The sequence below is a fragment of the Miscanthus floridulus genome, chromosome 8 (assembly GCF_019320115.1).
Source record: "Miscanthus floridulus cultivar M001 chromosome 8, ASM1932011v1, whole genome shotgun sequence".
Lineage (NCBI taxonomy): Eukaryota > Viridiplantae > Streptophyta > Magnoliopsida > Poales > Poaceae > Miscanthus > Miscanthus floridulus.
This window is the reverse complement of record NC_089587.1, coordinates 15,600,963-15,613,744: the sequence shown is the minus strand read 5'-3', so window position 1 is coordinate 15,613,744 and position 12,782 is coordinate 15,600,963. Positions and strand designations below refer to the sequence as shown.

The window sequence follows — 12,782 nt, the reverse complement described above, 5'->3', positions numbered from 1 at the left end:
ATGGCTCCGCGTACCCGTCTGACCTATCAAACGAACCATTCGAGCCGTCAAGCGAGCCACTAAACGAGCTGCCCACGTCGTCGACCAGTAACATAAGGATGACATCGCTCGGACTACTCGCTCCAATCGCCTGCTGCGTCATAATGATGACAACCGTGACCACCGCCATGATGATAGTTCGGAAAGCTCAAGGGCCAGGTAATTTCATACACGCCGACCAGATAACGCCATACGCCACCGACCAGATGTTCTGTCTAAAGCTAAGTCATGCTTTAATATTTTTCTAAATATTTTATATATCTTCTAATGTTTCTCCGAGTTGTTTTCTCCATAATTATTCTCTAAACGGCTTTTTTCTCCGTGTATACCATCTTGAAGATCACACATGCTTTCAACTCAGCAAATCCCTGAACAGTCATGTTGATGCTTGGATGTTTCCAGAGACGGCCCTGTCTCTGGCTTCTCCCTACACGTGCACGAGCACCTACCCTCTGCGTTAGGGGTGGTTGGAAGTGGCTCCTTAGCGACACCCTGCTCTTCCTACACGCACACAGGCTCCGCGCTCCACGTTATGGTTAACAGGCTAGCTAGGGCTGGAGACTCAACTACACACTAACTGGTCGGACGGTTTATATTAAATATAAACACATCTTCAGAATAACACTAAGTGTTTACACCAACTGATCACCGAGGTACATACGCTATTTCATCACCATTGAGTTTATATATTTTATTTTTACATCATATACTATATATTATACACATTTGTTTCACAGGGGCATGGCTCGGTCAATGAGCTTACGCTCAAGGACTAGACAAGATGATCATCGTTCGGGTGGTTGGACCACCTATCGGACGGACTTCACCGCCAGCCAACTGGTCGGATTGCTTGACACTCACTCCTGCTCGGCATTCACTTTGCCGCCGATCAGTTGGTTGGACTGCTCATCGCATGGGCTTCATCGTCAGCTACGCTGGGGGCTCGCTCGCTACGTTGGGGACTGCTCGGTATTTGGATTCTCTATGCAAGCGTCACCAGCTAAGCCGGGGACTCCTCGGTATCTGGATTCTTCATGCAAGCGTCTCTAGCTAAGCTAGGGACTCCCTTGGTGGTCGGATCTTGCTACGTCTCATCGGTGTGCTATTAAGTTGCTCCATGCTGTTTAGATCAGGGTATTGATCTTGGGTAGCACATCTAGGGTCTTATGAAGTACATGGCAGATGACGTTGGAAGCTTTCATTAAAAATTTCTTGACCCTGCTACAAGATATCTTCAAAATCTTCTAGTAGGCTCGGGGACTACGTGTGTACACATCATCTCGCGATGATTGTATTTATTTCTATACTAGTTTCCAGTGACATTGGGGACTGGGCCAGCACCAGAAGACTACTACTTTAGACCCTGGCATCACGTGACCACGTCACCTACTATTAGGCTCGAGGACAAAGTGGGCACACTTCACCTTACGGTGAGTGTGCTTTTTTAATCTGTTCATTGGAAGACTCCGTGCCTCCTGAAGTTGAAGAAGATTATCTTCCTTTATCGTAGTCGGACTCTAAGTGGACACACTTGGTTCACAGTGAGAAAATTTTCGATTTTGAACTTGAGCTCCTTACATCCTCCTAGCAAGCCTTATTTGGGTAAGCCGGGGCTCGGTCGGACAGTTAAGCTGGTCGGTTATGGTCTACAACTACTCGACGACTCATTAGGGTGGTCGGACTATGAATCTGACTGCTCGACTTTGTTTACACCTGCTCGGATAAACTCAAGACGATATTGAACAGCGGATACAAGGTGCTCGGGGACTAGCTGTGGGGGGTACGACCCCGAATACCCATGGCAGACTACATGGGCTACGCCGCTAGGGATGGTCCAGCCCATAAAACGAAGACTTACAGTGCACGGTACTGCTCGTGCGCGTACCGTAAGACATCAAGGGCGATTTCCTGAAGATGCTATGAGATCTGTTAGGATATGCTTGATCCCGTGATTCCTGTAATTTGTTATTACTTACCGGTTATCTCCTAAATCTAACCGACTTGTAACCCTACCCCCGGCTATATAGGGCGGGTAGGAGACACTTCAAAACACACACAATATAATACGATAGCCAATACAAACCAACAGACCACAGGAGTAGGGTATTACGTCGTGCAGACGACCCGAACCTGTCTAACTCTTGTGTCTCTGTTGCCTTCTTGTTCTTGATTACGCGCACCTCTGCCGATCAATCTACTTTCATGGGATACCTCTCGGATGACTGCCGACGATATTCTGTCGACAGGTTATCTATGCATGAAGCATATTGCTCTTGTTTACTCATATTATAATTCATTAAAGAATGCTAAGCCAATATTTTGAAAGATATAGTATTATGGTACTGCATACCATTATTAAACACACATTTATGAAAGGTGTGGTCTGAACAGTGAAGTTCAAAGGATGACTTTATGAGGGGGAATAATTTGAGTGAATCTACCTTGAATGTAATTAAAACCAATAGAATTACAAAGATCAAGTAGATCATATTTGCTAAAATATTAAAATTTATGCATAGATCATGAAGATAAATATCTATTCATAAAGAATAGAATATCCTGAAGAATACGTGACAAGAAGGTTAAATGTTGTATTCTTTTTCTCTATGTGAGTTTTTATTTGAAGGTTTCTCACACAAGATTTTTAATGACACAACATGTGCAATGTAATTAACGAATGCGATGTTCTCTTTTCTCCAAAAACTGTTTTTTCCACTGGATTTTCAGATAGAGTTTTTAACGAGGCATATGCATATCGCGGTAATCGTTCAAGGGGGAGTATTGTAAAACATACGGACTCTATCCTAGAAGGAAAAAAGAAAAATAAATTCTAATACTAATCCGTTTGTATGTAGGGTCTTACCAAACTCTTATGCCTTGACAGGACTACATATATGTAGGAGCTCTATATTATAATTTCTAATACTAAGATGAATAAAAAATAGTCTCCCTATCTTATATCTATTTAATTTTCTACTTTTATCTAAAGAGACGAAAAGAAAAAGGTCCGAATCGCTGCCAACCTGTTTTATAACAAGCAAAACGTGCATCAACGATCCGCACGCAAACGCTGCCCAAACCCTAAACGGATCCATCCGAGCTCCACGTCAGCAGGGCCCCGCTCCCCTGCCCGACTGCCCCTAGTTCCATTCAATGTGCCACGGGAATAAAAATGACGACGATGACCCAGAAAGCCAGAAGCCTACAGCCTACTCCTCCTCCCCCTTTCTCCGCGGGCCTTTCCCCACAAATCCCAAACCCCTTTTTCCTTCCCCTTTTTCCCTCGCCACCACCGCTCACCTCACCAGTCAGTACCCCCACACAGTGCCCACTCTTTCTCTCTCTACCTTTTTCACGCCCGTTGCTTGCACCCCCACGATCCCTCTCCTCCCTCCTCCTATCTCTTCCGCTGCCTGCCAGCCTTTCTCTCACTTCGCCGCCACTCCCCAGTCTCTCTCTATCTCTCCACTCCTTACAGCTAGATTCTAGAAGCCAACAAAAACAGACGGGGGCAGAGCGCAGAGAGGGAGGATCGTGCTCCGGGAAAGCAAACCTCAGAGAATCCACCTCCCCCCCCCCCCCCCCCCCCCCCCCCCCCCCCCTCTCTCTCTAGATCTACGCAAGCCGCCTCGGTATCCGCGATCGCCGCCGCGGAGGCGGCTGATGCGTCCGTGCTGCTCTGTGGCGGTGGTGCTGCGGTGCTAGCTGGTCGGTCGTCCGAGAGCCCGTTCTGCCCCCGACCGAGCGATGGGGGGCGGCCGGTGCGTCCGCCCCGGGGCGGCGCCGGTCCTCGTCCTGCTGCTGATCGCCGCTGCCGCATTGCCGCGGCGGACGCGCGCGGTCACTGACGCCGGCGACGGTAATGCGCCCTGCTCTGCTCGCCTCTCGTCTCGCTTCCTCCGCTTGATTGTAACTTGGCAGTTGGCAGTTGCCACCAGCTGCCTGCACGGGCTGCCGACTGGTTCGTCGTGCTCGCTTGAATGTTTGTCTGGTTGGGTTTTGCTGTTTGCGCGGTGATGATTGGAGTTTACTGTCGCGGAATGTGATGGAATTCGGATGCGTACTGACACGAGAAATCGGTGGGTTTTGTTTTGGTGCTGTAGTACTGTTGCACTGGGGATTGGGTGGGTGGGCGCTGAGAAATGCGGATTGATTTGGTTGCCCTGCTTGATTAAGCCGTTTCGGTAGCGCGGGTTCGCGGCTTTCTGGCTTTGTACGCGAGGGATTGATGGCGGCGTTGAATTCGTGCACGCATGCCTGTGGAAGCAACCAAAGTGATGGGATGATACGCGGCGATTGGCATGTGCTTTATGGTCCTGGAGGGATTTGGTGGCATCGGCTTCCTGTGTTATTATCAATTTATTATCGTCATCCGTGGATAGCAACGGGGGAGGAGCACGACTGCTTCCTAGAGATTCAGTACCTGTTGAAAATAGTCAAGGGCAAATAAATGTAGTATGATTTTTTGAAGGTTACCTGTGGTACATTGGGAACTTTTTTTTATCTTAGAGCGTGTTTAGTTGCCTAAATTTAGGAATTTGGGTTACTGTAGCACTTTCGTTTTTATTTGACAAATAGTGTTCCATCGTGGACTAATTAGGCTCAAAACGTTCGTCTCGCAATTTCCAACCAAACTGTGCAATTAGTTTTTTTTTTCGTCTACATTTAATACTCCATGCATGTATCGTAAGATTCGATGTGATGGGGACTGTAGCACTTTTTTGGATTTTGGGGTGGGAACTAAACACGCTCTTAGTGGTGCACTTGAGCTTACAGTCTCAGGAGTTGGTAAGTGGGGAACACAGGCTGAGCTCAGAGTGGCAGAGGGCTGGGTTTCTGGTGAATGTCAAAAGACTGAATGTCTGCTTTCACTGGCAATGTGCTCAGTACCTATTCAGACAGAGGTCTTAGCGGCAGAGAGTTAATACAAAATGTAAATGACTAAAAAGGGTTAGTTCATGACAGGGTGCTCCATACATGTTTTATACAGTTCTGAATTTTGTTTGAAGTAATTGACACCCTTAACAAATAAAGCCCTTTGGTATACATGTAGATTGCTTGACTAAGTATGGTTGCATACTTAGGCATTTGCTGTGTTTATAATGCCTCGTCATCAGTGTTTTCAAACGACAAATCGGCCCCTGGACATCGATTAAGTGAAGCGATTCATTAGTTTCCCTAGTCGCTAGTTGCTCGATCAGATGACTAAGCGTCAACTAGTAACGACTAGTTGGTGCTTTGCAGTCGAACAATCAGCCTGTAGAAAGCAACTTGGGCTTCAGTAGGTTAGCCTGGTAGCGTTCAAGGCCCATACCACCACCTATATATACTCGTTAGATACTGGATCCTCTAGTTTTGACCTAGCCGCCAGCTGAATCAAGCGAGCGTGAACCAATGAAGCTTTAGGTGCATCTCAGAATCTCAGAGGTTGTAATTTTCATAGGGCTGCTCGAGGTGATGATCCCAGTAGGAAAACAGCAGCTTCTGGTGATTCTAGTCGGCCTAAAGTGCACAATTCCCACTGCAGTTATGCAAGGAAGCGTCCGAGGAGGATGCGCTTCTTGGTGGCGGACATGATCCCACTTTTCTAACTCAGGAAGATGAAGATGAAGAAATGGAGGAGGGTGAATCTGGAGGCAGGATTGAAGAGGGGAAGGGGCTTTCCAATTGGATATTGCTTTGGATGGCTGAATGTGGATATGCTGCATGTGCTGCAAACTGGGCTTTTGATGACGACGATTGACAAGCTGTTTTTCATAGTTTCTTTTGGTATTAGTTACTATCATGAACTTTTAAGAACTTGTTAGGTTATTAAGCACTTTAATGTGCAGCAATAAGCACTCTTGTTTAGCACTTGCATGTATGGTTGGCTACCTCTTATGCTGCCTGGATGCCAATTGCTAGATGCTAATACGCTATGCTAAGTGCCTTATTTAAGCTGTGCTGGCCGACCTGTCGACGAGCCCAAAACTAATAACGACTAGTCGATGCCTAGTCACAATTAATGACCTAGTTGGTGCCCAGGCGACTAGAGTCCATATCACGATTTGAAAACATTGCTTGTCATTTGCTCATTGCTTTACTTTCAAATGCAGTTTCTGCTATAAATGGACTTTATGTTGCACTTGGATCACCAAAGCTGCCTGGATGGTCTGCTAGTGGTGGAGATCCCTGTGGTGAGAGCTGGCAGGGTGTCACATGTACCGGCTCAAGTATAACCTCAATGTATGCCAGTTATTCTATATGTCACCTTTTGCCAGTAAGACTTTTCTATTTTGTGCTTTTATCAACTCATTGTTTGCAGAGTTTTCAATGCTGCAAATTTGGGAGGACAGCTAGGCAGCCTGGGGAACTTCACTTCAATAACTGAAATGTAAGGGCATGATCTTCGCAATTTTCTTTGCCAATGGTAATGGCTGTACCAATTCTAATGTACTGTTTACACAGGTGAACAGCGGACACTTTATATACTGGTATAAGTTATGTTGTACCCGTATCTCATCAAGCTTTGTGATTGTTTGCTTTCTTGTCATTGTAGAAATCTTAGCAACAACAATATCGGTGGAACCATACCGGAAGATCTACCTGTCACACTGCAGAATTTGTATGCGTTATCCTTACTCTTGAAATTTTCTTTAGTTCTGGTTAGATGATGGGATATTTTGTTCCTTGCTACTGCAGGTTTCTCTCAGATAACCAACTAACTGGAAGCATTCCAATGTCATTATCAAAACTCCATAGTCTAACAGCCATGTAATTCCTTTTTCCTTTTCTTTTTCCTCCTAAACGACAGGACCATACATTACTGTTTTCTACTTCCATCAATTAATTTACTAAAGAGTCAAGATCCTCGTTTACCAGGTCACTGAATGATAACCATCTAGATGGAAAACTACCAGATGCATTTGATTCCCTCACGGGACTTGTAAATCTGTATGTTCTCTCTCCCTCCCTCCCTCCCTCCCTCCCTCCATGCAAACTGCTTGATGATACCTGACCTTTGTTCACAGGGATATTTCTTCCAACAACTTCAGTGGTTCATTACCACCTTCATTGGGAAGCTTGACATCACTGACTACATTGTAATTCTACAACTGTTTTCTTTTTATTTTTACCCTCTTACCTTGTACTTACTCTTTCATGATCTTCTATTGCACAGGCACATGCAAGATAATAAACTATCTGGGACCCTTAATGTCTTGCAGGATCTCCCCCTCAAAGATTTGTATGTCCACACCCTCTTCTTTGTTGTCAATTAACTTGTTCATTTATTCATCCTAATCTACAAATTAAGCAGAACATCTGCAATTATTTGGTCAGTTACCTACTGGGTTAACAAAAAAAAATGCCTGCCTCCAACTAATATTCTCTAGGTCTATTGCTTTAAACCAAAACTACAGGTTATGATGATAAGCGACTTAAATTAGCTCTAGATTTGCAATGTAGTAACTCTATGCTGTATTAGCGAAGCCACCTTGAATTTCCTCGGCAAAGGTCCATAGCCTTTTAGTGCTCTCTAAGGCTTTCAGGCTCAGAAGTATAGTGTTCACAGAATAGTTGTTGTAAATGCACATTTAGCATAGTTTTGCTAATTGGAAAAGGAAAAAAAAACATTGACAGAGTAAGTTATTTCACTGTTTTTTGTGGAGCCCTTTGCTAATATAACTGACAGGAAGCTGAGCTAGCTCAGTTGGTCAAGGCCTCAAGGGTGTGGATGTATGCCCAGACCACCCAAGTTGAAGTCCTCGTCGAGGCAAATTTGGGTGCCTATTTTCTTCTTAATTAATTAATTAATAATAAAATAAAATAAAATAAAATACCATCCAGTTCCTCCTAGGTTGGTCTAGGCTTTTTAATATAATTGACCAGTTCTGCTTTTGGGTCCAGTTATTTCCCAGGAAAGTGGATACATAACAGTTTGTTTCTTGCCTACCAGATTTCTACAACAAACAGCAGCCTTTTGCATGAATTATATACCAACATCCCTTTCACATGACGCATGGGACATATAATTGTTTTCTAGTCTAAATCCAATTGATGTTAAATTCACACTCCAAATAATTTATTATCCTAAATGTTCTGTCATGCATGCAATATTAGTACCTCTTTCTGATAATTTATGTACCTCTAAACAGAAATGTAGAGAATAATATGTTTTCTGGACCAGTTCCTCCGAAGCTGCTGAACATACCAAACTTCAAGTGAGATACTTTTCCTTCACCGATTGCAAACTTCTTGGTGCAGCCCAATTAGTCCTGTTTTTTTCTCTATATTCTGTCCTATCCTTCAACACTTTGATCATTGGACCGGTTACATATAACTCATTAACTTCTTTTGCCTACAGAAATGATGGGAATCCTTTTAATACCAGCATAGCTCCCTCTACCTCCCCCTCTTCAACACCTACAGGCTCTACACCAACACAAACACCATCGTCCTCTTCATCCCCTTCAGGATCTCCTCCACCATCTAGTGCAGCATCAAACTCTTCTAGTGGATCTACTGCTCGAAATAGCAACTCTCCATCATCCAAGAAGAACAAGTCTTCAACCCTCAGAACTGTTGGATATGTTCTTCTTGCTATTGTGCTATTCATAGTTCTAGTGCTGTTGGTAATCTTTTGCCTGTCCAAGTATCAAGAAAGACAGTCTAGACGTGATTATTCCGCGGCTCAATTAGGTAGGGTGCATCAGAGGATTGAGGAGCCAAAAAGCAAGCAAGCTTCGGTGCAGTCTAAACATGAAGCCCAAAAAGGTCAACTTTCATTGATCATTCTGCAATGTATTTATGTGTTTTCTTCTGTTGTTTTCATATCATGATACATGGTTTTCAAGTTTCACTAACAGGTTCATCTGAGGTTCCTGAAAGAAAGAAGCCCCGTGAAATAAATTTAGCTGTACCAGGTATATATGCTTTCAAATCTGACCAATCAATTCTTTTGTTACTATAATGCTGTTTCAAGTATAGATGTGCATACTAATCATGAACTGTTGGCAGTTGCCCTTGAGAAGCCTCCTGAAAAGAGAAAAGAGCATGTAATTAATTTGGAGCGAACAGAATCAGAGATCTTTGCTGCAGCGCCTCCTCCACCTCCACCTCCACCACCACCGCCCCCAACACCGCCACCGCCACCTCCACCGCCACCTCCAAAACTGCCATCACCACTTCCCGTTGAAAAAGTAACTGTAAATCCCGTTGTACGTTCGGAAAAAAGAGTTAGCACCCCGCCAAGGACTGGTCCCTCGACATCTGCAACATCCTTTTCTGTGGCATCACTTCAGCAATATACAAATAGTTTTCAAGAGCAAAATTTGATAAGGGAGAGTAGATTGGGAAAAATGTATCTGGCAGAACTTCCTGACGGCAAAGTATGTATCAAGTATTGCTTCTTTTACTCAGCGAGTGATTTATGCTGAATCTTCTTTTGTCCTATGCAGTTACTGGAAGTTATGAAGATTGATAATGCTAATGGAAGAATACCAGTAGATGACTTTCTAGAGTTGGTTGCTCGTATATCAGATATTAGACACCCTAACATTCTTGAATTAGTTGGATACTGTGCTGAGTATGAACAGCGGTTACTCGTGTATAACCACTTCAGTAGAAAAACATCACATGATGTACTACATGAAGGGGAGGATCTAGATGAACCATTATCCTGGAATGCTCGCCTCCAGATTGCTCTTCATGCAGCAAAAGCCTTAGAGTAAGCTGTATTCAACTTAGATATTATATTCATGACCTTGTTTGTGTTAAAGTTTTTCAAGAGATGCCATCACAATCTGTATATTTACTATTCACGCTTTTCTTTCAGGTATCTCCATGACACCTGTGAACCTCCTGTAGTACACCAGAATTTTGAACCAGCCAACGTGCTCCTCGACAATAGATGCTCAGTACGTGTTGCTGAATGTGGGCTGGCAGAATTGATGGCGTCTGGTTCTGTTACACAGGTAACCTCTTCTATTCAGCTTTGTAGTAATCAATAATACAAAATTGTGGCTGAAAGAACTGTACTCATGGAGCATAACACCTTCATGGTGCACGAACATGCACAGAGAGCATCCAAACATTGAGAATACTGATGCATGTATAGCTAGCAGCTCCCAACCCATGATACCTATCAGGTCTCATCAAATGATTTCCTTCCAAGCTTGGATAGCCTTTGCCACATCTTAACTATTTTATGCCATGATCTGTTGGAAAAACAATTGGAAATTGACTTACCTAGATTACTTGGTTATCATTAATACTTTTTTCTTTACTTCTTTGGGAGTATGAACGTAAAATTCCTTATAATAGTGTTTCCTTTTATTCAGCTATCAGGTCGTATGAGAGCTCTACTCAATTATGAAGCACCTGAAATCCATGAATCTGAGCCTTTTACTCATCGAAGTGACGTATATAGTTTCGGTGTGGTGATGCTAGAACTTCTTACTGGTCGTAAGCCATATGACAGGTCAGAGACCCATTGTAATATGCATGTTAAACAAGAGCCTTTTGCAATTATTTGAATCACTTCTCTCCTAAAAACTCATTTTTGCTACCTCTTTATGTTGGAATATGCAGCTCTCGTCCACGTGCTGAACAACATCTTGTTAGATGGGCTGATTCTCAGTTTCATGACATGGAGTCCCTGTCAAAGATGATTGATCCTTCTATCCGAGGAGAGTGTTCCGTGATACTGTTGTCACGTTTTGCAGACATCATCAGTGGGTGTATTCGGGTAATTCTAAGCTTCTTAACCTTACATGCTTAGGTTTCCATGCAAAACTGTTTATGCCCTATCTCTCTACAGTTAGAGCACAAACATCATAAACATTCTGGTTAACTTGCAGGAGTTTACTCATATTAGAATTAATCATATATGAAGGTCATGTCTTTCATGTTATAACCCTTGTGTTAATACTTTAGTCATATAGCATTAGTAGCTTTTGTTTATTTCAGCTAGCTGCCAACATATAGGTTGGTTTGCTCTGTTTTCTTAGAAAATAAGACTAGATCTATCTCTGAGAGCAAGTAGTATACAAGTTTGATTTTGATTGTGTTGGAGGTGTGTGTGGTGTTATAAGGGTTCTTACCCCTATTTTCTTCTTAATATAATGATATGTAGGTCTCCTGCGTGTTCGAGAGATTTTTTTTTTATTGTGCTGTAGAAATAGATGTTGGTTTACAACAGCTTATCAACACAAGTATAGAGTCTGTTCACCTGAGTTCCAGCCTTTCCGGCAAGTTGAGTGTCTGCTTCTCTCCTCTCCTGTTGGAAGTCCAAGATGTCAGACATATAAGTTATTGTATTGCATGTATATGTTTGTAGTTCTTTTTAAACGTTCCATCATGTTCAGGTGAAGTTTTTGTTTCTGTTTTTATTTTTCTATTCACTATTGCATTCTGGTTGGCACTCTTTTCTAAAAATACTAAGACACATTCAAGGCTCACGTTACTGATCTCTCAAATTTATTATGCAGCGGGAACCAGAATTCAGGCCAGCAATGTCTCAAATCGTCCAAGACCTAGCTAGGATTGTAGGTGCTAGTGGTGAGGTATCAGAGTGACAAATAAAGGAGGAACAGTAGACATCCAGCTTGTCAGTCGTGTGGCCAGTGAAGACTCCTATATCCTTAGCGCGGTGCCAGCGGTACTTCTTCATCATTTATATTGGACGAGAATGCGGCTAGTGTACATGCCATTTTGGAGCCTCATTTACTTCTGGAAAGATGTAGTGATACTGTGGTAGTATGGTGCAACCAGTGAGATATGGCTTCGCATTGTTGCTGAGCAGATTCCCGTGCTCCTCTAGACATGATAATTTCACCTGTAGGCAGTATTTCTTGTAACTAATTCAAATTTTATTACTTTATTACATTATAGCTAGTTATGTTAAATATGATGCATGTCTTGAGACTCATGTTTCTCCGGGGAAAATACTGGCTTGCTAACTCCATATGGTTTGTTAATCTTAGAAGTCTACTGTCATTGAGATTCTTTTCAGAGGCAAAGTGACCTTCCCACTTGACATGGACATGATCATCGTATTGACCTGGTGTCTTCTACCGACCTGTACATGAAGATTCTCTCCTCCTTGAAGCGAAAGCACCTTTGCTAGGTATGCAATGGTTGGTTCCTGTCTTTTCTTCCTGTGATTTATTCAAGACCTATAGAATAAATTGGGACAATGTTGAACTATGCTTGATTGGGATTAGATAAACTTGTGTATTCATCTGTTCTTAATTGATAGATGGCACCCTGTGGTTGATTGCAAGTTTGATCTGTCATGGTGCCTTGCAGCATGTACTGTCAGGTTCTGGATTTCTGGCTGTTCTACACCTTTGGCTGCTTTCTTCTTCTTTTCCCCAGCTTACACTGCTAACAGCAAAGTCGATTCTAGTGCCCGGGAGTATATTTTGGCTTACATTTTTGTATGCTTGATTGAACTGACAGTATATCATCTTGTCTTTTAGCAGAGCAAAAGCTTTGTATATCACAAAACTGTGAAAGTTTGCCCTGCTTCCAATCTTGTTGGGGGGAATGTTTGGTGATGGTGTATATGCTTGATATAATAGTTCAGCGCCTTTTGCCTTTTAGAAAAAACAAAAAGTTATATCTCAAAACTGTGAAAGCGCTGCCCTTCTTGTCTTTTGACTTTTTTTCTCGAATATGCAAAATATTTGCGTATCATTGTAATAATAAGAAGAGTTTAAACATACAGATGGCGTGCTTCTATCGAGCACCGAAGAAAGTCG

General features: G+C 42.9%; 1 protein-coding gene across 2 annotated transcripts; it reads left to right on the top strand.

Annotated features, from left to right (window-relative positions):
* The first annotated feature begins 3,402 nt into the window (after positions 1 to 3,402).
* Positions 3,403 to 11,943, top strand: LOC136475827 (protein STRUBBELIG-RECEPTOR FAMILY 3-like). 2 transcript variants are annotated; one of them, XM_066473459.1, is made up of 17 exons: positions 3,403 to 3,898; positions 6,135 to 6,264; positions 6,344 to 6,412; positions 6,578 to 6,643; positions 6,721 to 6,792; positions 6,901 to 6,972; positions 7,050 to 7,121; positions 7,199 to 7,264; positions 8,175 to 8,240; positions 8,384 to 8,793; positions 8,886 to 8,942; positions 9,037 to 9,407; positions 9,477 to 9,745; positions 9,854 to 9,992; positions 10,359 to 10,498; positions 10,609 to 10,765; positions 11,508 to 11,943. In XM_066473459.1, the coding sequence occupies exons 1-17, from the start codon at positions 3,787 to 3,789 to the stop codon at positions 11,592 to 11,594; spliced, it is 2,355 nt and encodes a 784-aa protein (XP_066329556.1). In that variant the 5' UTR covers positions 3,403 to 3,786; the 3' UTR covers positions 11,595 to 11,943. The 2 variants fall into 2 exon arrangements, with proteins under 2 accessions (XP_066329556.1, XP_066329557.1); XM_066473460.1 differs by lacking the exon at positions 3,403 to 3,898 and having other exon boundaries at positions 6,221 to 6,264; positions 6,487 to 6,643.
* Positions 11,944 to 12,782: the final 839 nt, after the last annotated feature.

Excerpts from the sequence above, each read along its gene's own strand:
- LOC136475827 (XM_066473459.1), top strand. The coding sequence starts at position 3,787 with ATGGGGGGCGGCCGGTGCGTCCGCCCCGGGGCGGCGCCGGTCCTCGTC. Across the intron at positions 8,943-9,036 it reads AATAAATTTAGCTGTACCAG|TTGCCCTTGAGAAGCCTCCT; the intron begins GTATATATGCTT and ends AACTGTTGGCAG. Across the intron at positions 9,993-10,358 it reads CGTCTGGTTCTGTTACACAG|CTATCAGGTCGTATGAGAGC; the intron begins GTAACCTCTTCT and ends CCTTTTATTCAG.